At 48.9% G+C, this 24,348-nt stretch overlaps 1 protein-coding gene across 1 annotated transcript in view; it reads left to right on the top strand.

The window, feature by feature from the left end:
• COL6A1 (collagen type VI alpha 1 chain) overlaps window positions 1-24,348 on the top strand; it is a 69,445-nt gene that overhangs the window by 35,608 nt on the left and 9,489 nt on the right. Inside the window, exons 20-29 of the mRNA XM_038422367.2 lie at window positions 1,686-1,748; window positions 11,868-11,930; window positions 12,647-12,709; window positions 15,489-15,539; window positions 15,626-15,661; window positions 16,235-16,297; window positions 18,970-19,035; window positions 21,259-21,294; window positions 22,111-22,147; window positions 24,247-24,255. Coding sequence (XP_038278295.1) covers window positions 1,686-1,748; window positions 11,868-11,930; window positions 12,647-12,709; window positions 15,489-15,539; window positions 15,626-15,661; window positions 16,235-16,297; window positions 18,970-19,035; window positions 21,259-21,294; window positions 22,111-22,147; window positions 24,247-24,255 — 487 coding nt within the window. The remainder of the gene's footprint in view (window positions 1-1,685; window positions 1,749-11,867; window positions 11,931-12,646; window positions 12,710-15,488; window positions 15,540-15,625; window positions 15,662-16,234; window positions 16,298-18,969; window positions 19,036-21,258; window positions 21,295-22,110; window positions 22,148-24,246; window positions 24,256-24,348) is intronic.

The raw sequence follows: 24,348 nt of genomic DNA on the forward strand, positions 1-24,348 counted from the left end.
ACGAGTATGCACAGTGGCTGTTGCTGCCGGGCTCATGAAGCACACAGCTAAGGGACAATGTGCTGTGCGTGGGAGAGGAGCTAGCTTAGCGTTGCAGAGAACTGGCTATTTGCCTACGTGGCTCTGAATATACAGTGAAACCTTGGGGATGAGGCATTTCCTGACTGTTCAGAGCTACATATTGCAACTCCTGCCAATATCCTTTCTTGGTGTGGCATATATCCTGAGATTCAGGGACAGCCAGTCAGCACGCAGGGATGGCACAGTTTCTGGGCTTTCTCCATAGTGTACTCCTTTATGCGATGCCCTGCACTGTGGTTAGTCATGGGGGGTCTGACTTGCAGAGCCACAGTGTGAGGTTTCTTCACTGACTGGGCAGTCTGGGACTCCCTGACACTGGCCCCTACCACAGAGCGCTTTGAAGGAAGCAATCCTGGGATCAAGGGTTCAATGCTAAACACACATCTGCCCATGAGTTTCCATTCACAGATACGCTGAGCGGGGCTCTCCAAAGCAGGACAGAGAGACATCCAGCTCCAGCACATCATCCATTTCAGCTGTAGGAAAAGCTCTGAAAGTTTAACAGTACCAAGTTCCCAGGAGAATCCCTGGTTCGTGTGTCCAGTCACCACCTCTCAGCCCCATCTCTCTCCCCCGCTCCAGCAAGCCCTGGCAGTCTGTACAGCCAATAGGTGTGAGGAAGGGGACATTAAGGGAGATCCTGGCCCTTTAAAAGCAGGAGGTGATGAGCCATTTCATGGCCATCCCCTTGGTATTGCAGGCACCCCCCCCATCCCAGCATCCTCCACAGGGATTGTTCCTGGACTTTGCTCCCTGGAATTCCTTTTCACCAAGCCAGGCCAGTTAGCAGATACATTTCCAGTCTCTCTGCTCCCGCTCCCTGCTCAATATTTCAACAGGGCCAATTCCTGCCCCTCCCTTTTCTGAGCACAAAGTCCCTAAGCACCTGGCAATAGCCCAGAATGGGCACGGTTGGGAAGCCCTGTGCACTGTGGGAGATACACAGGTCAACGGCACACCTCTTTCCAAAGCAGAGCTGAGGTTGGGGCCCAGTTGGGAAACAAGGGCCCCAGCTCCGCTCTCTGTGTACGTGCAGTGATAAAAGTATCTTGTTCGTGTGCAATGCAGGGCACCCACCAAACAGTGGGGAGAGAGTTTGGGCAGATTCTTGGCTTGACTATAAGATCATTGAGGAAGGGACTTATGCAGCCCCTAGCACAGGGGGGCCTGATCCTGATTGGGGACAAGGGGTGCCGTTGCCATACTCATTGACAATGATAAATGAAACTTCATGGGAGTCGTTAAGGCAGAGATGGGCCCAAACCAAAACCCTAGATACAAACATCCCTGTACTGGGTGAGCTTGGCTCTCAATCCATTCTGATCTTCCAAGATGAACCCCATTTACTGATGCTCAACCCTGCATGCAAACTACCTGGAGCACTAGCTAATTTCCCACCTGATCTTTGTGACTTGGACCCATCGCGCTAGAGGACTAACGATCCAAGGTGCTTTGTGTGTGGATAAAGATCTACTTTCTGAAATACTCCCTTTTCTGCCCACCCATGCCGCTTTGCTCTCTCTGTCTCTCTGCTGCCCAGCACTTGCAGGACTCTTGGCTTCCAAAGTGTCTCCTTAAGTTATATATTTTTTCTGCCTTTTCAGGGTGAGCCTGGCCCACAGGGTGACCAAGGACGGGAAGGACCGCTCGGAGTGCCTGGAGACCCAGTAAGAACATGGCTGATCCTTCCCCCTGGGGCAGGGGGGAAATGGGGAGCATGTTAAAATCAGACAAGGATGTGGCTAGAGATGGTGTGCACCCAGCCTTTCCTTCCCAGCCTGGACACATGCCCCCAAGAAGAGGGGCAGTGGGAGGGGTGCATGCCAGAGTCCAGGACTTGGGCAAGCCTAGAAAATGGAGATTTGGCTGGTTGTTTGGGACTGAGAAAATTCCACGTTGTTTCCTCCTTCCAGTGGAAACAGGTGCCAGAAAGTCAGTCTGGCAGATTTGGAAACCTACAGATCTGAACAGCAGCAGTGAAGGAATGCTAAGACTTAGGGCGAGACCTAGGTCCTCTTAGTCACCTGAGTCAGTGGGCTACTGCGGGGAGTTGGGGGATGATTTGGCCCCTGCATTGTCACTAGAACCCCGTATCTTTATATGGTCCGTTCTAAAGCATGCATGGATGGAGGTCTCCTTTCTGGGGCAACCCTGGCTTTCCAGAGTGCTCTTCCAGTAATTCTGCTCCTCCCATCACCAAAGCTGTGTGCGCCAGGGCCATGAGAGAAAGGGAGGCTGCAGGGCCCAGAGCAGTTTGCTGTGGGAACGGGGACATTTCCACGGAGACTCCTCCTCCCCCAGCAGGGAGCAGCCCTGGCAGTCTCCACGACCGGTGGGTGGGCGCTGAAGACGAGTGAGGGCGCTGTGCTGCCAGCCAAATGCTGCTTCCCCTCCCCTTCGGAGCTCTTATTGCTCGGTGCTAGCTGGCTCCCAGGGGCCCAAACATCCCCCAAATCATCGGCAAGGAGGGCACCCCCATGCTGATCTCCCCACTCTGCGTTTCGTGTCCCCCCGGGCATCAGCCTCCATCCTGCACTTGCTGCCTCATAGCTGGGGGGTGGGGTGGGGCTGGCAAGGAGGAGGCCCCAGGGCAGGGCTTGTGGAAACGCACCTAGGCCCCACTGCACTTGCCCTGCCATGTTCAGCCCTACTTCGGCAAACTCCAACGGGAGGATTAAGGCGGCTGTTTACCTTTGTCACCATGCACACTGATCCCTGCCCTTCGTGGGTCCTGAGCCTCTCTGCTTCAATCCACTGAACACTGAAAGAGCCCTTTGCTCCCACCCGTCGCTGCTTTCCCACGGGAAGACTTGTGCTGTGTGCTGCCCCAGCCGTGCCCCGGGAGCCCCGCTCGCAGCGGAGTGCCCCGAGCCTGGGGAGAAGCACCGCTCCCCTGCTTTGCTGCTCCAGAGCAGGGAGCACTCAGCAGGGACCCACCTCCAGCTCCTTGTCCAAGCCCTTCTGCCCCAACAGGCTGCGAAGCTTTAATTGTCCCTAGCCCGTAACACCGAGCTGAGCTGCCGATACACACGGGCCCCCAGGCCAAATGGCAAACAGCCACTAGAACAATAGCTCACCAGGGCTTTAGCTCTGAGCGACGGGGCCAGAGGACATGCCATCCTCTGCCCAAGTTAGTGGGGAGGGTAACTCTCGGCTGGACCCAAGATACAGCTAGGCGATGTTACAGAAATTCCCAAGTGGCTGAAATACGAGTCCTACATACAATTGATTCACCCCCATGGCAGGGACAGAGATAAGGCAGCACCCGAATCCGGGGCTGCTAAGGACCAGGTAACTGGTGCAGGCCAGGTCTGCCCTAAATTGTGCCCTGATTGCCATGGCCCCAGTGGCCAGTCCCCGGTGGGTAAGAACCTCTGGGGCATTCCCCAGGGGGCTTGGTGGCTCTGTTGTGCCGGCATCATTCGGGCAAAGGGGCCCCAGGGAATCCGGCTTTGTGGGGCTAACCCTGCCCCTGCGTTCCGGTGTGGGGCGTCTTCAGGAGGTAGGTCTGTGTGGACAGGGAGCACGGCTGCTTCCGCACCAGCCTCCTCGCCTCAGAGCCTGTGCACGGAGCTCTGAGATCCCCCCTGAGGCACTGCAGAGTGCCCCCCGCAGTGCAGAGTTTAATTGATGTGCCCCCTCTCTCTCCCGCCCTCCCCCCAGTGCAGAGTTTAATTAAAGGCAGCTGCATGGAAAGATGAAGTGCAGGAGCTGGCATCAGAGCTGGTCTGTAACTTGGTGCCAGCCACAGCTTGAGTCAGCTCAGGGAGGGGGACATTTTGTGCTGACACTGGGCACTGAATCCAGTGAGTAGTGGGATGCCGCTGGGCCAGATTCTGACATCCTTAACTGAGCCAAGCTCCTGCTGCAGCCAAAGCATTTAACTCTCCAAAGGTGGAAGGGTCTGGCCCGCTGATGGCTCTACATTATACAGCTCTGCGCTGTCGCTTGTCTGGAAAGGGTTTGGGTCCATGAGGGACTTTGGTTGTAGAAAAGCAATTCATTTTTATGAGTATTTATGGTATTTCCCCTGTGCTGGCTGAGACTCTTTGCAAAGGCTTTTGCCAAGAGCAGCCATTTCAAAGTGCTTGCCCGTACCTCCCCCATTTCCAGCCACTCTGCAGCAGGAGACCTGGCCCAGCTGGGCTTTGCCCCTTCCTCATTTTACCTTTTTGAAATAAAGCAGGAAGAATTGGCCCAGTTTCCCCAAATCTGCAACGTGAGCCAGCCCTTGCTCGGCCGTGTCTGAGCAGCCAGTTCCTGTGAGCAAAGCTGCAAAATGGGGCCTGGGACGATAGATATGGGCAGGGGAAGCCAGCAGCCTGCAGTGGCTGTTCTTTAGCATCTGGGGGAAGGAGGGAAGCGGCAGCAGGGATCTGAGAGCCAGTGTACTGCACGGGCCTGTTCTCCCGGTCAGAAGGCGAGGGACGGCTCTCCGCTGGACATGAGAGGGATGGTAACCATTGGGAAGGAGAGACGCACATTGTAGGTTTTGACTTATGACTTAGAAGCACTTCAGGCCCTCGTACCATTTTGTTCTTTTAAAATATATATTCAGGTTGGCGGGGAGGGGACAGACTGCGTATGTGCTGGATACCTGTCAAGAAAGGGCCAGAGACGGCAGACACATGCTTATTCCGGACATGCCAGACTGTCACTGTCTTGGAATGTGGACAAGCTATATCCACTGGCCACTAAGATGCTTCATTTGTGGTTGAGGCCTGCTCCAGATCTGAACTACGAACACAGGCATTTGTCTGAGCCTCAGTGCAAACCTTGAGACCAAGATTTTAGTGTAGGTTCATTGCTGGGAATCTGTTCAGGACGAGTATATTCTGCCCCCATCCGTCACTGTTTAGTAAGAATCCCAGTGAGGGGGCCTGTCTCTGTGCTGCAATATGTGGAAGACACAGTCTCCCTCCTTCCGTGGAAGATATGGTGGTCCAATCAGTCGCCTGTCAGAAGAGCAGGATATGTTCTAACCTCGGATCTGAGTTCTTCCCGGACAGGAGACTTGCTGAGTATCTTGGTCAAGTCTAGCTAAAATAGATACAGGGTTCCAGTAAGATTTCAAAAGTGGTTGCGCTCTGAGATGTTTTTTCCATAAGCTAGGGGGAAATGCTTTTGCTTAGCCAAATAGAAAATAAATATATAATTGGTATTGGGAAGGGAAGGAGCTTGGCAAACAGTATTTTTCAAGGCTTGTTATCTGCGAGTTCTGGCTCTTTGAATGTGTTTCTCTTGGCTGAATGTAGGGCTCCTGCTAACCCTTGAGTCCCTTTCACTTTCTTTATGTCTGCGAGAGAATCTAGAGGTCAGTGTATTCTTTCTTTGATCTCTTTGGAAGCCCTGGTGTTACCTTCTGTGTGTGTGCATGTGTGTGTGTCACCCCCATGTTAGTGTACATACACACACATACAGTAGGTGGATGGGAATTGCTGAGATCTGCTGCATACAGAACCCTAAATGCACTGCAGGCATGGTATCAAGTCTATAGAAATGGCATGGACAGCATAAGCCAAGAGTATATTGGTCGGGGTTCCAGGCACCATAAAACAGGACAGTTTTCTGTCTCCACTACCGCCATCTTCCCAGCTTTTCTTGTTTTCAGGTTTATTGTAGTAGATAGGAATAAGGTAGCATCCCTTTAAATAGTCAGTGAGCCTTCTAGTGGTCCTCACTGTGTTCTATTTTTTACAAGTCATCGGAACCCAGCCAGAGCAGCCACGTGTACAAAGCTAGGCCTTGCGTGTTTGGGTCTATTCAGTAAACATGGTTATTTGGGACCCAGCTGTACCCCTGTGGTTTCTTCATGTTATTTTTGTCATGCAAGGAGCAAAAGACCCAACAATCCGAGATGAAAATAGGCTCCATGCTGTCATCTGGTATCCCATCTCTAGAGCTGTTAAATTGAGAAGACAACAAATAAAATGTTATTTGGATTCCCCTTCAAGTGGGAAGAGTAGAACGTACAATGGAGCTAGATACAGCATCTGCTCTTTCTAATTTCACAGCAGGATTATCAGAGACCACTTAATAGGGCGAAGTTGCAGAAAACCTCAGTGCTACTAAAATCACACAGGGGAAATCCCTGGGCATTATTACAGTGAAGGGAACACATGACTGGAAACAACGCCTTGCAGACCTCTATGTTGGGAAGCAAGGAAGTCCTGCGCTACATGGTAAAGAATGGGTGGGAGAGATTCAGGTGGATTGGCAAAGCCTAACATGCCTGGAGGTTTAAAACAAAACAAAACAAAACTCCAGGCCCAAACTAAAATGAGCAGAGCTTTTGGACAAGGCAGCTGATGTCTTTCAGGATGGTATCAAAACCTCAAAACATATGAAAGTAAAAATTGAGCATTAGGAGGAGGTAGTTTCTGCATTCTGCAAAGCTCGACCAGTGCCTTTTGCGAGACTGAGGCAGAGACTGAACTGCTGCACTTATAGGATGCTGGAATTATATCCAAGGTGACCTGAAGGAGAGGAGCGCCCCCATCATGGCAGTGATGAAAAGACAGGCGCTGCCCATATCTGTGGTGATTTCAAGGTTCCTCGTGAGGCTGGTTGAGTGAGGACTTAGAGCAAACAAGGAGAAATGTGAATTCAAGTGTGTTTTGAGGCCAAGCCATTGAGAAAGAGATCACATTAGAAAGCTGAAGCCTCTGAATGTGTCACAATGATGTTCCTTTCTAGGGATGGTCTGTCATTTCCACAGGTTCTTGCCTGACAAATGACAGAGTTACAGCCTCCAAACCGCCTGTCACACAAGGGACAGAGATGAAGATTGTCCACACAGCATTGCCCAGGCTTCGGATGCCCTTACCCGCTAACGTGTAGCTTTGCTTGTGATCCTTCTCTATGTGGCATAGGAGCAGTAATGTCCCATGGTGGAAGATCACATTAAAAGATCAGTTGCCTTTGCTTACCTCAGCAGAACGTACCTGTGGTCAAATTGATGGAGAAGCTCTGAGCTTAGTCTGAGGAGTTAAAGTTTCACCACTCTCCATCTGGAAACAATTACTCTGGTTACAGATCTTCACCTTTTAACCCAAAGAGCAGTCCAAGCAATAGGATGATATCAATGGGTGCTTGCTGTTACAATATTGAGTTCAAAAGTGCCAACCACCATGTGAATGCAGACTGCTTGTCATGCTGGCCCACAGAAGAGGCAGGAAAGGATACCGAATGGAACCAGAGACAGTCAATATGTTCTATAGGGCACAAATTGAACAAATGATTCTGTACAACGCGAATTACTCCAGCCATCTATGGGACAGATGTACATGATTGCAGTAGATGTTCCTTCTAAATGGATTGAAGCATTCTGTGTGAATTCAACTAGTTCAGCGCAGATGCCGAGAGCAGGCAGACTCACGTTTCTCGGAAGGGAGTTCCGGAACAGATTGTAACTGACAAGGGGACCCAATTCACATCTGAAGAGACCCAACTATTTGTCAAAAGAAAGGCTATCAAACATGTCATATCAGCTGTGTTCCATCCTTCCACACGTGAACTAGCAGAAAAATTTATTCAGATATATCGGAACTGATTTTATAGGCAAAGCTGCATTATTGTCGGTAAGGGCCATTTCAGGGAATATGAACTTCTTGTCCTTATTCAAAGAGTTGGTGCCCTGTATGGACCAACACTATTCCTATCCATTGTGTGACAATTTGTTTAGAGGATGTAACTTTGCAACTATGTTAGGAATGCAGCTCATACTACTACAAATCAGACACCAGCCATGTTGCTCAGGAGACGTCCTTTAAGGTCTCGTCAGGAAGTGCTAAAGACTGATATCAGTAGGGACATTTGTAAGGAACTGTGTGATCAAGTGGCCACAAATAGTCATACACAACTGCGTAATTTTCATGTGGAAGAGAAAGTCTTAGTAAGACATGCCTCAATAATTGGTGGGATCCAGGAGTGATTGCATCACAGACTGGTCCCTCGGGGGGTTTTCAACTAACCCCATGTCAACTCAGGGTGGGATGCAGAGATAAAATTTCTATACACCATTAATGACAGCTTCTTGGAGCAGCAAGTCCTGGAAGCCACAAGGGAAGAAGCAATTCTTGATCTAGTCCTAAGTGGAGCACAGGATCTGGTCCAAGGGGTGAATATAGCTGAATCATTCAGTAACAGCGACCATAATGTAATTAAATTTAACATCCTTGAGCAGATGGGGGGCTACCAAAGAAACCCACCACAATGGCATTTAACTTCAAAAAGGGGAACTACACAGAAATGAAGAAGCTAGTTAAATGAAAAGTACCAAGAGTGAAATGCCTGCAAGCTGAATGGAAACTTTTTAAAAACACCATAATAAAAGCTCAAATTAAATGTGCACCCCAAATTTTAAAAAAAGGTAAGAGGACCAAAAAAATGCCACCATGACTAAACAACAGAGTAAAAGAGGTGGTTAGAGGCAAAAAGGCATCCTTTAAAAACTGGAATTCAAATTGTTCTGAGGAAAATAGAAAGGAGCATAAACTTTGGCAAGTCAACTGTAAAAGTGCAGGTTTCAGAGTAGCAGCCGTGTTAGTCTGTATCAGCAAAAAGAACAGGAGTACTTGTGGCACCTTAGAGACTAACAAATTCATTTGAGCATAAGCTTTCGTGGGCTACAGCTCACTTCATCAGATGCATAGAATGGAACATATAGTAAAAAGATATTTATACATACAGAGAACATGAAAAGATGGAAGTACCCATACCAACTGTAAGAGGCTAATTAATTAAGAGGAGCTATCATCAGCAGGGGGGAAAAAAACTTTTGAAGTGATAATCAAGATGGCCCATTTCAGACAGTTGACACGAAGGTGTGAGGATACTTAACATGTGGAAATAGATTCAATTAGTGTAATGACAAAGCCATTCCCAGTCTCTGTTCAAACCCAAGTTAATGGTATCTAGTTTGCATATTAATTCAAGTTCAGCAGCTTCTCTTCATACCATCTTCAGCAGCTGGAGTCTGTTTTGAAGCTTTTCTGTTGCAAAATTGCCACCTTTAAGTTTGTCACTGAGTGATTAGAGAATGAAGTGGGCTGTAGCCCACAAAAGTTTATGCTCAAATAAATTTGTTAGTCCCTAAGGTGCCACAAGGACTCCTTTTCTTTTTGTAAAAGTACAATTAAGCAGGCCGACAAAGAAGTTGAAGAGCAACTAGCAAAAGACTCAAAAAACAAACAAAAAAACCCTGTAACTACATGAGAAGCAGGAAGCCAGCCAAACAATCAGTGGTGCCGCTGGACGATAGAGGTGCTCAAGCAGCACTCTAGGAAGATAAGGCCATTGCGAAGAAACTAAATGAATTCTCGGTATATCCCAAGTGCAGCGTGCTTCAGCAGCAGCAGTGGGAGCAGCAAGTTGCAGACTACAAACTGTGGCATGTTGGGAGAACGTCCTGGCTCCTGCCAGGATGCACCCTCTGCCCTCCCAGTAGGACGTTTCAGCTGGGAGCCCGAGTCAGGCAAGCTGGCAGGAGGCTGCTGGACTGGAATCCTGTTTGGTTTCCTTTCAGAATAACGCCTCGTTGCTGATTGTTTGTCTGAGTGGGTCTGGTCTGAGGTGACACACACTGACACACAACGCAAAGCACACGGAGGAGCCTCAAGCCCAGTATCCCAGTGGTGTGTAATAAGCCCCAGCGCAGACTTACCCTCGCTTGAACAACCTCAGAGTGGGCCAGGGAACAGGATGCGGGGGGGGGGGGGGTTACATTTGTATCAGTCTTCAGTGCAGGGGATGTGAGGGAGATTCCCACACCTGAGCTATTCTCTTTAGGTGACAAATCTGAGGAACTGTCCCAGATTGAGGTGTCATTAGCGAAGGTTTAAGAACAAATTGATAAACCAAACAGTAATAAGTCACCAGGGCCAGATGGTATCTAGAGCCTGGGCTGCTGACAAGCCATAAGCCAATGGCTGCAGGCTTTCCAGGTTCCTGTCACCTGACCTGACAGGCTGGGGTGGGGTTCTGGGTGCATGGGAAGCCCTGAGCTGTGGAACTCCCAGGATCCCCATCAGGCCACCTGGCTATGGAGAATATAAAGTGGAACAGTTCCAGTAGGGGAGACCGGCAAGCCCACCTCACAGAATAGCTTATAGCTTGGTGGTTAAAGCATTCACGTGGGATGACGCATTCATCACGCTCCCTAGAACAGGACATAACGTTGAGATCAGTTGGCAATGTAGGCCTTTGAAAGGCGACTCTCCTAGCAGTGAGATGGGAACAAAGCTGTGATCACAACATATTATCTTCAGACCTAGAGACGAAAGACTCGATTCCTCATCCCGGCTTTTACCTTACTGCATCCTTGGGGCAGCACTGATCTGCTGCAATGAAGCTCTTGGCTGCGGCAGTGCCTGGTGATGCAAGCTGCTGCAGGTTGCTGGGCGAGGATGTGGCAGCCCAGCTGCAGAGAGGAAAGGACAGGGCTTGTGCAGCCGGGCAAAAGCAAATGGCTATAAACTGGCCATCAACAATTTAGGCTTGAAATTAGGTGAAGGTTTCTAACCATCAGAGGAGTGAAGCTGTGAAAGAGCCTCCAAAGGGGAGAAGTGGAGGCAAAAAACCTGGCAGGGGGGCCAAAAAAAAGACTGGACTTGATAAGCTAATGTACGGTATGGTATGATGAGACTGTCTACAATGGCATGTAACTGATCTGCGACTGCTAGTAGCAAATATCTCCCGTAGTCAGTGATGGGACACTCTGAGTTACTACGGAAATTCTTTCCCAGGTGTCTGGCTGGTGTGTCTCGCCCACATGCTCAGGGTCTAACTGATGGTCATATTTGGCATTGGGAAGGAATTCCCCCCCAGGTCAGATTGACAGAGACCCTGGAGCGGGGGGCGGTTCGCCTTCCTCTGCGGCATGGGGTCACTTGTAGGTTTAAACAAGTATAAATGGTGAATTCTCTGTAACTTAAAGACTTTAAATCATGATTTGAGGACTTCAGTCATTCAGCCAGAGGTTCGGAGTCTGGGTTACAGGAGTGGGTGGGTGAGGTTTTGTGGTCTGTGATGTGCCGGAAGTCAAACTAGATGATCGTAATGGTCCCTTCTGATCTTAAGATCTGTGAGTCTAAGAGACACAACTCATAATAATGTGTATTATGTATGTTACCAAAGCCTGCATGAAAGAATGGCTTTTGCTGCCAGCAGAAAGGAATTAGAGGCCACAGTTTGTATTAAGGTTCCATGTATAAATAGTGGTATAAGCTTGTTCCTGACAGGAGTGGTCTGTGTTATAGATAGCTAGATTCAGAGATTCCAAGACCTAAAGGGACCATTGTGATCAACCAGTCTGACCGCCTGTATTTATAAATGGAAACTTTAATATAAACTGTGACTGAGCTGGGCATTAATGTGTAATGGGTTCATCAAGCACCAGCCCCCACCCTGTGGGTCATGAAATGAAGAAATATTTCCCCGCCCTGGTGACCTAAATTTGGACATGAATTGAAGCACCGTGAGGCCTGCAAGGGTGAAGTTTGAGAATGAGTCACCTGGCAGAATCTGGGCCGCCAGCCACAGCATCTGTGACTGTGCAGTACTCAGCATTGCTGTCTTGCTGGATGCTCAGAATCCAAGGTGTGGCTTGTGATGTGGTGACCAGGGTCCAGTCCTGTAGCAGGATAGGGGGAATCACATTTCTGCACAGGCCAGGCACACAATGCGTGGGAGACGGGTATGTGTTCCTCTGGGCAGTGCCTCCAGAGGAACGTAACCAGCGAGACAGGGAAGAAATGAAACCTTCAGTTCTCTTTTTACTTTCACAGGGTGAGGTTGGTCCGATTGGACCCAAGGGGTACAGAGGAGATGAAGGACCCATGGGACCTGAGGTTAGTGTTCTTTATCATTGTCTTGAAGGAAGGCATGGCTGTGTGATAGATAAACCAGAGAGCAGTGATCAAAAAAGGCTCTCTCTCCTGCCTCCCAATGGACAGGGAGCCTAGCCTTATGGATCTTGGAAAACCACGTGGAGCCCTTATAAACAGGAACAGAGAAGCTGGTTTTCCAAGACACACAGTAATTCACGTCCATGATGGGATGGTAGCATTTTAAATGCTTCTTCTTCAGTGTGGACCCACAGACTTCTAGGGTCAGTTTTCTGAGCAGAGCTGGTAGACAGTATAGCTACTCAGTAGGTGATTCTTATTAACAGCAGCCTGTCTACACTGTTTGATTTCTGCAATAAGAACATTACAGAATGAAGAGGAGGGGCACCTACAGTGCACCTTGTGGGCTTTGTCTGGTCCTACTCCGGAATGGATCATCTGACAGGCCTGCGCCACTGCCCTGAGGAAAAGGGGGAACTGAAACAATGGCAAAGGTGCACAGTTTACGCCATGTGCTGTCCACAAGTAAACAACTCCACTTGGAATATTGCCATGTTCCCATTTGTATCCTTCAGCGCATCAGGGTTATTCTAAGGTAGGAAGAGAGGGATCAAAATGTCACAGGAAAATGAAAGCAGCTGGTTTGCCTTTGAAAGGATCATTTGCTGTGCATTCATGTCCTTTACAATACGCTTGACCATTTCGCCCTCTCCCTTTAGGGCCTCAAAGGACCCCCTGGACCCACCGGATTGCCTGGAGACCCTGGCGTGATGGGTGAAAGGGTGAGTGATATTTCGCAGTGAAATATGACATATGAAAAGTGGCTTACAACTGGTCGTGCTCAGCAAGCAACCCCCTGCCCCCGCCCCCGCCCCCGCCCCCGCCCCCGCCCCCTCCTTGGCTTACCCAGTGGGACTGCTGAGTGCTGTGCAGGAGTCCCCACTGGATACTCCCTGTGGTCCCACGCACGATGCACATACACAGGTGGTGAAAATCAGCAACGTTCCATTGACTTAGCTGGAGATATGCCGAGTTACACCTGCTGGGGATGTGGCCTATTCATGCCAATGGTGCTACGTCCGATTTACACCCGCTGGGGATCTGGCCCATGGAGTAGAGCCGCAGAATGGTAGACTCAGCTGGCAGGTTAAGCCCATTCTAGAGTTTGGCCTCCAGCTATGCTGTATGGTATGTCAGGATGTTGCGGGAGAGGGATCCAAACATAACATCTGCCAGCGGGGTGGGAAGAGAGACTCTACCAGGCCAGTGTACACACTTGGGTTTACTTTGTTCTTAAAATACATTCAGGCCCTGACAGAGACCAGCCTGGAACCGATTACTCTCAAGTCACACTCTGCAATTTGTGTCCCTTGGTACCAAATGCACTTAGCATACTGGACCAGCTCCCCAGCTGGTGTGCTTCATCCATGTCAATGGTGTTACACTGATTCCCACCAGCTGAGGATCTCCAAATGGGTCTCCCATTCTTGCCTGCTTTGTGTTTTCATCCTCCACCCCCGTCGCTTCATATTCATTTTGTATTGCGAATTCATTCCTGCGAATGGTTGGAACGGAATCCATTGTTCTCCACAGAGAAGTTCAGAATATTGTGTCAGTGAAATGCTATAAACCCGTGTTATCATTTGGGTTTGCTTCTGTGGGTTAGTTTCTATAGAGAAGAAATGAGCCATTACAAGCTCAGCCCCTGGTCCAGGAGACAGGCAGCTTTTCCTGTCAGTAGCTCAGCCACAAAACTCTCCTTTCTTCTCTTCTGAACTTTTTCCGTCCCACTTCTCTGGTGTACATAGACCTGAAACCAGCATGCCTGTTACTTATTGTGTGGGCAACAGCACACTACTAGCTTGCAGCCTTCAGCTGGAGTTCCCTAAAGGATTTCTATTGCATATGTCACTGCATTGCAATGGAGGTTCATTGCGGTAACAAGAATCATCCAATCCAGAGGAGAAAAAACAATCCATCTGGCCTACACATTTTCCGGTGGAAGTAGGATTAATTGTATGTCTATCATACTGTCACTAGCCAGCCCTTTGAAAAGAGTCCTTTCTCTATGTCCTCCAGCTCTACAGGCTGGAAGAGTAGTGCTTTCAATTCACACTTCAGTAGAGGACCCAGAGGTCTAAAATATCAGTCTTCTGTTAAAGCTCCTGGTTCATCTATTGGGGCGTGTATATATAATGCATGTGTATTGGTGTCTTGGCTGTACCCTCTTTTCAATGACCCTTATGCCTGATCTCTGAAATGTTATCATCACAGTGGAACTCCAGTGGAGGAAAAGGAGATCTTTGTGCCTTTCCCACCTGCTGGCCCCTGCTGCCGCTCTTCCTTTTACTTCTTACTTGAGGAATAAAGAGCAGGCACTCAGGCAGCTTGAGATACTGAAGAGACAGATGAAGATTGGAGGTGGAGAGGGAGTTAGAGCAGTGACCCTGCCCCCAGCCTCTCTGCTACGCTCAGAAGCTTTAAAAAGGACTAGCTCCCTCCGCGTTTGCGGATGGGGATGAAGCACTGAGTATGTGTGTGAACGTGGGGGCAGGTTTCTGCCCCAGGAGAGATGAGGCAGGAAAAATTATATTTAACTTGACTGAATATGAATTGTGGTGGCTCCTAAACAATGGCCCTATAAAAATAGCATTGGGGACATCCGTGCCTATTCTCTGTGGCTCCAGATTACACACACTCAATGTACAGGTAGGAAGGTGTTTTCTTTTCTTCCATCAGCACTGTGAAATCAGGCTGGAGTTTGACAGTCAAGCTGCAGTTCCACCAACAAGAGACGGAGACGTAGCTAACAAGTCCATTACAGATGCTGCACCCCAGGAGAATCCAGCAAGGCTTCTCACAGCTCTGCATTGCAAATAGGAACCAACTGGAGTCCAAACTCACTGCAGATAGGAAAGTGAGCAGCTCTTTTCAGCGAGGAGATGCCATCATGTCACTTTTCTGATCTTAATGACACATTAAGCATTTTTGGGTGGCCATCTCAAGAAGATAAAGAGCATCTTTAATGATATGCAACCTGGAAAAACTCCTTCTATCTCTATATTGATCCTGTCTCTTGCCGCATATCATCTTTATATTTCATTACCACTTTGAGGGTCTAGTAAAGCTCTTATTTCCATGTCATGCATTTTACAAAGCACAAGCTGTGCACATGGTGATTGTAATGGGTTCATTGTAGTTGTGGACAAGACTTAAGAGCTTCCACTTAGAAGTGGCTACTAAAACTTGTGATTCATATGCCTAATGACAATGGGTACAGGGGAGAAACCAGCAGGACATATTGATAGTTGGCCCATCTTTGAGGATTTTCACTTTATTCATCATGACTGTGCCTCTAGAAAAGGCCCGGAGGAATGTAGTAGGGTTCTGACCTGCGAGTGTCCCATCCCAGTGAGAAGTTATGGGCTCTGTTGAATAGCAGGAGAATGTGTGAACACATGCTGTGGGGGAATGGCTGCCTGCTAGGGAAAGTGGACATGCGGATAAGTGAACTAATTGGTTTGGCTTTGACACCTCACTTATTTTTGCTCTTCCCACTAGGGAGAGGACGGCATTCCAGGAAATGGCACTGATGGTTTCCCGGGCTTCCCAGTAAGTTACACAGAAAATTTTTACGCAATAATTTAACAGTATTTCTATTCCTCTGATTTAACACGCTGTCTTCCCTTCCCTCTCAGGGCTATCCAGGCAACAGAGGAAACCCTGGTGCGAATGTAAGTCTGCCTCCATCTCTCCTACAGGGCTATATAATACAAAACTGCCTGAGCAGTACATCCTGGTGATGGCCCCTAGCATTGTTCGCAACTGTCCAGTTCGCTCCAGAGCCCATTGACTGACTGTGCTCTGAAATGGGCTTCCCAACGCTGGCTGGCCAGCCCTGCTCATCCTGAAGTCAATGTTTCCAAAAGGTTGGGATGTCCCCTGCTACCCCCGTACCTGTGCTGTGTGGGCATCTTTAGCTATAGATATGCTTTGTATGGGTTTCCCTTTCTGGTGCAACTCATAATAACTTGGGGAGGGGGGTTGCAAAAGCTGATGGAATCGCTGGCATGTGTTGCAAGGTTACGTCTGTATGGGCTGTATGGTAACTTATGCCAAGAAAGAAGGTCTCTGTCTCGATGACACACTTTTATTGTAACTCAGCATCAAGAAATAAAGACCAGCTGTGACTCCTCAGGGATGTCTGTTCTGGTAGCTTGTTCTCACACTTGCAGCAGGCTAGGGAGGACACTTGTTACTCTAATGCCTGGCTTTTAATTCACAGTGTTATTGGTGTCATTTTTCAGGGCACTAGAGGCTATCCTGGTCCCAAGGGCGACGAAGGAGAAGCAGGAGACCCTGGGGATGATGTGAGTGCAGGAGGAGGCTGATATCACTTTCTTTTTAAAGCTGAATCATTCCCCCCGGCAGAGGAATCCAGAGGCTTTGCTCCTGTTCTAAACCATTGGTGCAGCCTGCTGCACTGCTGTAAAGCTTCCCAGTCTGAGGAGTGCAGTTTGCCCAGGTGGTAACTATCCTGTTAAAGGTTTATGGGGGAGGATGGCAGGGAGGTAATAGCTCCAGATCTGTTTGATTTGTTTTCCGTAAGAGCAACACTGTAAATGCGGCCTGGTGCCCGGCGTTCCTCTTCAGTTTGCTTCCCCGGAGCAAAGGACAGATAACAAGGGGCTCTGGAGCTGATGCCAATGGTGAAGTCCCTGACCATAAGTATGAATGGAGGACAGGCTTGGATAGCCATATACCGAGTGCCCTGTGGCCCGGGAGAAGCAGGTAGCTGACAGACTTTGGGACTCCTGCTCTCTCTGCTGGGCAGCGGCTGGGAACATCGCTGTGCGGTCTAAGTCCTCAGGTACCCCAGTGTAAGTGGAACTTTTCCAAGCACTTGTGAGTGAAGAACCATGAAGCAGTACGAACACCTTGTAAGCGGTAGTCACTGCCTGCCCAGCCATTAATAGCAAAGCCATTACCCATATCCTAGCTAGAACATCCACAGAAAAGTTCATCAGGTGGAGATAAGCTTCTTGCATGGCCCATTGTGTTTGTTGATGTGCCATCAACATGAATACGCCAGTGGTTCTCAACCAGGAGTACATGTACCCCAGGGGATACACAGAGGTATTCCAGGGGATACATCAGTTCATCTAGATATTTGCCTAGTTTTACAACAGGCTACATGAAAAGCACTAGTGAAGTCGGCACAAACTCAAATTTTATGCAATGACTTGTTTATACTGCTCTACATACACTATACACTGAAATGTAAGTACATTATTTATATTCCAATTATTTATTTTATAATTATATGGTAAAAATGAGAAAGTCAGCAATTGCTCAGTAATAGCGGGCTGTGACACTTTCGTATTTTTATGTCTGATTTTGTAAGCTGGTAGTTTTCAAGTGACATGAAACCAGGTGGTACACAGGACAAATCAGACTCCTGAAAGGGGTACAGTTGTCTGGAAAGGTTGAGAGCCAGGGGTCAATGTGAGGAGCTGAAGGTAGCTATCCTTTGGGCTGCTAGACTAATTATCAGCAGCCCCAGCAGAGACTGAAATTCAGTGCATCAGGAGCAAGCTGGACCCGGCAGGGGTGTTTATGGGTTCAGAGGCCAGTGAGAAGGTTGGTTTGTGACAAGGTCCACACGCCCAGTCAGCACAATCGGGGCGCTTTGGCAGCTCCTCTCGGAATCCCCAAGCCAGAGAATAGAAAGCACTGGAAGCGAAAACACTAACCCTGGCTGGTGCCGGCAGAGTGCTCATCCCAGGAGCTCAGCAACAGCCAGGCATCCCCTCTCCCTTCGCTCCCCACCATGGGCAGGACAGAGAAAGCAGATCATGCTTCAGATTCATTTGCTTTTTCCCCCATGGGGCCTGTTTTCCATATCAAAAGACAAGCTTCAGAAAGCAGCCTGGTCAGAAAGAAAATGCCCAGGCTGACAGAGCAGAGCCTTCGTCCTGGCTGTGGCCACTATTTCTATGCAGGTGTTTAAGAGGCACCCCTCCAAGGCCCAGAGGACATGTGCAAATCATTTCAAAATACACACACACTTTCATCTGGCCTCCTGGCCACATCAGACATGCCTGATTTACTAGGAAACATCGTACAGTCAGGACTGGTGTCTCCCATGGATCTGCCCTCTCGTGACTTGTTTTTTTGTTGTTATCAAGTAGCTTTAATCCTACTGCCATGGGCCTTCGGTGCTACAGTTTAGTTTGGTTATCAATCTCATCTCTCATGAATCAATATCTTTGCAATTTCAAATTGCAGTGGGCTAAACGTTGGTGAGGATTGGGGCAGCTGCTGTCAGTCAGACTGATCTGGGGGAATGTGCTTTTGCAAATTTGCCTTCAGCAGTTTGGTTGATCTAGTGTAGTCAGAGGTTATGCAGGGAAAGCTGAGGAGCCAATCCTGCACCGCTTCCTCATTCAAGTTACCTCTCTGTCTTCATTGGGGCTACTTGCACAAGGATTACTTGTGGCACCAAGAGATATAGGCACTGGCCCTAATTCGTTCATGCTCCTGTTAGTATAACTTGAACTTTGCCATGTTGGTGTTAGTCTATTCCACAGTTTATAGCAGCACAATAATAACTGACAGGGACACAACTTGTGTCACCCAGGTGCTATAAATCTATTCGTGTGTGTGCTCTCCAGTGCCAGCAGAGAGGGCGTCCTGTAGGTAATATGCTGGCCTTCTTTGGAAATGGGCTCCACCAGCCATGGTTTGGCCATTGGTTTTAAAAACACAATCCAGACTCGGGGCTTTTGCAGTGATCTTTCAAAAGTCCTTGTTTTGGTGTATTCTTAGTTGGCAACAGAAATCACATATCATTTAATCGAAATAATAGTGCTGCGTGTCTGCAAGTGGAAAGTACTCTATAAAACGCTACCAGCGTGGGTGATGTGTGGGGCCAAAGTCAGTCATAGCTCCCGAAGTCTCACGAACGTTTCCTGTAATCCAGCAGAGCTGACAATGCCACTGCAGCCTCGTCCCTCAGTAATGGGATGTTCTTTTCTTCCAGAATCCCAACCCTGGTCCCAAAGGCATTAAAGGGGCCAAGGGTCACCGAGGCCCAGAAGGCCCCCCGGTAAGTAACCCAGCCCTGTGAAAGAGTTTGTATTGAAAAGCACAGCAGACTGGAGGGGGCAGAGCACCAAGGAGCTAGGGCCACTGGGAGCTTTCTGATCTGCTCTTCTGACCCACTTGTGGTGAACTGCAGGCCAGTTTGACTGAGATTGTTGTGTCCAGTTTTGAACCCGGTTGTGAGCGCCTGAAACCCTGACCAGTGACAGAGCTCTATGAACTCTATAACAGACATTTGAAGTGGCGCTGAGTGAAATTTGAATGTCGGTCCTACAGGAAATTCCAGTATTTCCACAATTGTTTGCGTCCCAAATTGTGACGAAATATTGAAATATCAAAATTTTTCACAAAACAAACTATTCCGAAAAATTTTGATTCAGAACTGTCTAAACATTTCTTTCCAGCATTGTCTATCAAAACAAATCATTGAGACATTCCCAGAATAGAAACATTTTATTTCACTTTGCAAACTGACTAGAAACACTTTGGTGCAACATTAAACCACATTTCACCATTTTTGCGCATTGCCTTATGGGAGTTGTCGTTTGGGAGCCTGATGCCTCCATTATCCCCTATGGGCCATTCCCCTGGTTGTACTACAGCTCCCGGGATGCACCCACAGTCATGCAACTCCAGTGATATACCACACAGTTTAGTCAGTGGAGAGTCTGCATTGTCTCATAAGAGATGTCCGCCTGCGAGCCCCACTCATAGGAGAGAATAGGGGCTTGAAATACAACTCCCAGGGGGCATACACCACAATAAGGAAGGTAGTTTAATGTTGAACAGACTCAAAATGAAATGCTTTGGGTCAGGTCAGCAAAATGAGTTTGTATTGAAAACTTGGGGTTTTGGGTTGAACCTATCAGAAGCAAAATAGTTTGTTACATTACTTGCAATAGAAAATCAGTGGGTTTTGGCAAAGTTGAAATTTTCTCATAGAACATTTCAGTGAGGCAGAAACTACATTTTTAGTAGATTCCCTCTGAGAAAACCATCCCAGTGGAAAATTCCACCCAGCGCTAACTGTACGTTCTGCATGAATTCTACCATGTTGCTGCACCGACAGATCACAGCGGGGCCACTGTTGTACTTCACATGCCCAAACACATCCAGTTCAGTTTTCCATGTGCCTATGGCAACCTCACACTGACTCTGATGGGTAAAATAAATGTCTCCTTTTCCCCTGGGCAAGCAGATTCTCTACTGAAGAGGAGAATTCAGACGGAGGCCAGTGAAGATGGCATATCGACCCTTGCCTGAATTAGCCAGTGCTATAATGCAGCACATGCCCTCACTAGGGCATCTGAGCCCAGCTGATAAATACAGCCTGTGGGAGGATGATGAGAGCCAAGGACCCAATTCCTCACTTGCCCTGCCCTCCTGGGAAAATGAGCAAAACTCTCCCAAAACTGAATGCTGGTGTTTGCAGCTCCGGCGCCCATGGTGCCCCTGCATTCATGGGGCCCAGAGGTGGCCCCGAATGTCTTCTCGCGGCAAGGTCCTGAGCAGAGCGCAGGCTCTTGCAGTGAGGCCCGCAAGGTGGTTAGGGGAGGTCAGCACTTTACCCCCGCCTGGGGCTGGTCTCCAGGAGTTTCCTGCACAGCCTTGTCTCTACTGTGTTTGTACAGCTGGAGAGCTAATTCACATTGGTGATCCCAAAGGAGCCCAATCCTTGGGCAGGGAAGGCTAGCCAGTGACCTGCCCCGGGACAGCAGGAGGGGCTGCTGCTGCTCAGTGGTCAAGCTCCGGCCACTGGCAGAGTGGTACCACCAGACTCGGAAGCATGCCCAGCCCTAGCTGGCCACTGACTCTGATGTCAGGGGAGAGGGAGGAGGGTGCCATGGCTCTGACAGAGATGGAGAGGACGTTCCCTCCCACCGCAGAAACTCCACTATTTTTAGCAGTGCATTTCTGGCCTCGCCTGGCGAATGTGGATAAGGCTGGTGCACAGAAGCTGGGAGCTGCCACAGCAAATGGCTCCTCATTACTCAGCTGGAGTGGTTTGGGAAAGTGCTTCTGATGATTTACCTTGTGGCTTGGCTCCAGGGGCCTGCTCAGACAGGCAGATGGACCTGCTCAGAGCTCAGCTCCAGCAGCTGAGTCCTGGGAGCGACGCTACTTTTCCAGACTCTGCTCTGTGTTGATTAACAGCAGATAGTCCGGAGAGAACTGCGGACAGCTCTGGCTCCTCTCTTACCCGTCTTTTCAATGCTTGGTTTGACAGGGACCTCCCGGACCCCCGGGGCCTACAGGACCAGATGTGAGTGACACCAATTGTGTGCACTGCTTGCTTTCCTGTCTCTGTCTTTCAGCTGCCCTGTGCTATGGCTTGAGGGGAACCATTTTCCTTTAGAAGGTTCTTAGACAGCAGCATGTGCAGGGCAAGTCCCCAGGAGGGCTGTGCAAACTCCAGGGCTTATCCAGAAGGAGGCCAAACCCAGTTGTGTCTTCCTCCCTGCATGCCCTCCCAGTAATTCCAATCAGTCTTTTCTACCAGTCTGAAGCCCTGTGTTTTGTTGGGACCCAGCAGTTCACGTAGCTGTATGGGCCTGGGTTTCCTCCCACTGAGGAGGGCACAACAAGCATATACCTTACCCTTCAGCATCAATATGGGTTCCATGAAATCTGCCCATCGTTATAGAACTGGCAGCCTTTGACTGTGATTTCACAGAGATTAATGACTTCTTAGTACACTAATGAGCTTGTCATGTATGCGGCGATTGGGACACTACTTCTGCTCCACTCGCTGCCGGAGAGGGGAGGGAGCGGCCAGACATGTCCAGGATGTAAGATCCATTGCTGTAGTGATAAAGCAAGATGGAAACAGCCACGTAGTCTCTGCCATTGGCCCTATGCAACAGGTGTTCTCGATTTTCTCCAGAGCAGTGACGATCACCTGCTGTGGGCTCAGAAATGCCACCTGCAGCTCATTCCCCTTTCGGCTGTCTAGCAGATGCCCCGGCTGCACGTGCAGCCGTCTGTGACGCTCACACAGGGCAGCGGTCGCTCCTGGCAGGGCAGGGGTGGGAGTCAGCCTGCACCTGGCCCTTCAGCATTTCTTTTCCTTTCTTTTCAGGAATGTGAAATTTTAGACATCATCATGAAAATGTGCTGTGAGTATCCCGCTCCCGGTCGGTCTAGGAAGGTAGGCAGCCTGCCAAGCCAGCTAGCCACTTGCAAGGCCTTGATCTGGGACTGGCACCTGGCTAGTGACCTGCCAGACAAGCCCCCATGACGGCCAGTGTTGCTGCAGGGAAACCCCCGTGGAAAGAGAGAAACGTCTTAAACAGATTCTTGCCTGAGGTGAAAACCTGAGCAAAGCCCAGGGAAGTGTGGCGCATGCCCTGCTCCTGAGCCATGGCAGCTGTGCTGCATCGTGAGGCCATGCTGGCCGCCCCAGTGCATGGCAGAGCACAGCTCTGTCCCCCTAGGGTTGAAGGGAGCCTGGGGCCAGTGCACCTGCCTCTGGGTGGACCCCGGAGTGCCCATCTACACGTGCCAGAGTAGAGCCCAAAGCCCATTACTCAGTGCATTTCTGCTCAGACCCACTCCTGTGCCCAAAGCAGACAGAGAACAACCTCAGGGTGGCAGGTCAGCCACCCTGGTGTGCCAGCCAGTCCCCTGACAACATTGGGGTGTGAGGGCCCTGCTTGCAGACCCTCGTCCTCCACTTAGCTGGTTGGAGTGAAATGGCATGGGTGGAAAATCTAGGCATCACTACCTTGTCAAGGAGTCACCCACGGTGATACCAGCTTCTGCCACTTGTCACCCACAATGAACCATGGGACTAGTCACTGCAGAAGGGTCAGAAATGGGCAAGCAGGCACCATTCCCATCCAACATGCCAGAGGGTCTGGCAACTCAGCCTTCTGGGGGGGTCTAACACTATCTGCAGCTGGGAGAGCATCTGAAAATGCAGGTTTCAGAGTAGCAGCCGTGTTAGTCTGTATCTGCAAAAAGAGAAGGAGGACTTGTGGCACCTTAGAGACTGACAAATTTATTTGAGCATAAGCTTTCGTGAGAGAGCTGTAGTTAGTCTCTAAGGTGCCACAAGTCCTCCTTTTCTTTTTTCTGAAAATGCAGGCACTCACACTGGTATACTGCCCTCTGTAAGGCAACCCCTGTGCCACCCAGACTGTCAGGGCTTGATTTTTAATGCCCTGTGTGCAAAGGCATGTGTAATTTACACATACCATGTTTGCAACTGCATGTGCAAATCAGGTATTTGGTGGTGGCCAGTGAGACATGTGCAAATACCTGAATTGTACATGCAAACACTGGATTTGTGCATGCTCCTGGTAACTACACATACAAATTATGTGCACATCTGTGCATGTATTTTTGAATGCATCTGACTTTGAAAATCAAGCCCTTAACATTTTTCATTAAAAAAGGGGATTTAACGTCTCTTACTGTGACTACCAGAGAGTATGATGCTGTTTGCCTTTCATGCAGTCCTCAGTTACCCTGGCCAGCAAGGGATTCATAGTGTTTGGGGAGCTGAGTTTGCAGTCTGCACCCTGACTGACAGTTGCTTCATCTTTCTGGGTTTATCCTTTATTTATATTTTTAAAAGTAATAAATCACTGTACCTAGGAAAGGAACTTGGCCAAGTAAATTGTTTCAAACCTTCTAATACCTAATGCATCCAAACTGGCAGAATGTGATAAGAGACGCTATCTACAGTGTTTGGGAAAGTTTTCAGTGCATGGTGACAGCATGTTGTTTTTTTTTAAAATTTGAACTAACATTTCCCAGCCTGTATTCAGCACAAGTAAGCAGGATTCCTTGTACACAAGTCTATTCTAAAACCTCCTCTTCTGTTTAAAAAATGATTGGCCAGTCCACTGAATTGCAGACATGTGTTTGGGTACTCCCTGAAAGATTCTGTTTTGGTATCATCTGGTAGTAATTTATTCTCCACACACATTCCCTGAGGCTCGTCAATCTTTTCATTAAAACCCCTCTTGTCTAGCTGGTGCTTAGGCCTGCTGCTGAACGTGCATGTTCTGAATCTAGGAGATGTTTTGAAATGCACCAGATGTGAGGGAAGCATTGAATGGAGACATTGTAATTTTGCTATGTCCTTGTGTCCATCACTCATGCTGTAATATTTCATGGCAGCTCTTGCAGTTGTACTGCCTGAGTTATTGTGGGGAAGAACATTCAGTACACTCTGCTTTAACTTTCTCTCTCTCTCCCTTTCTTCCAGCTTGCTGCGGTGAGTGTCACTTTACAAACTCTTTGGGAATGTTTCCTGGTTCTTTTGCTCCTTTCCATCCCACCTCCTTCCTGCTCCAGTACTTGAAGCCAC

The sequence above is a fragment of the Dermochelys coriacea genome, chromosome 11, assembly GCF_009764565.3.
Source record: "Dermochelys coriacea isolate rDerCor1 chromosome 11, rDerCor1.pri.v4, whole genome shotgun sequence".
Taxonomy (NCBI): Eukaryota; Metazoa; Chordata; order Testudines; family Dermochelyidae; genus Dermochelys; species Dermochelys coriacea.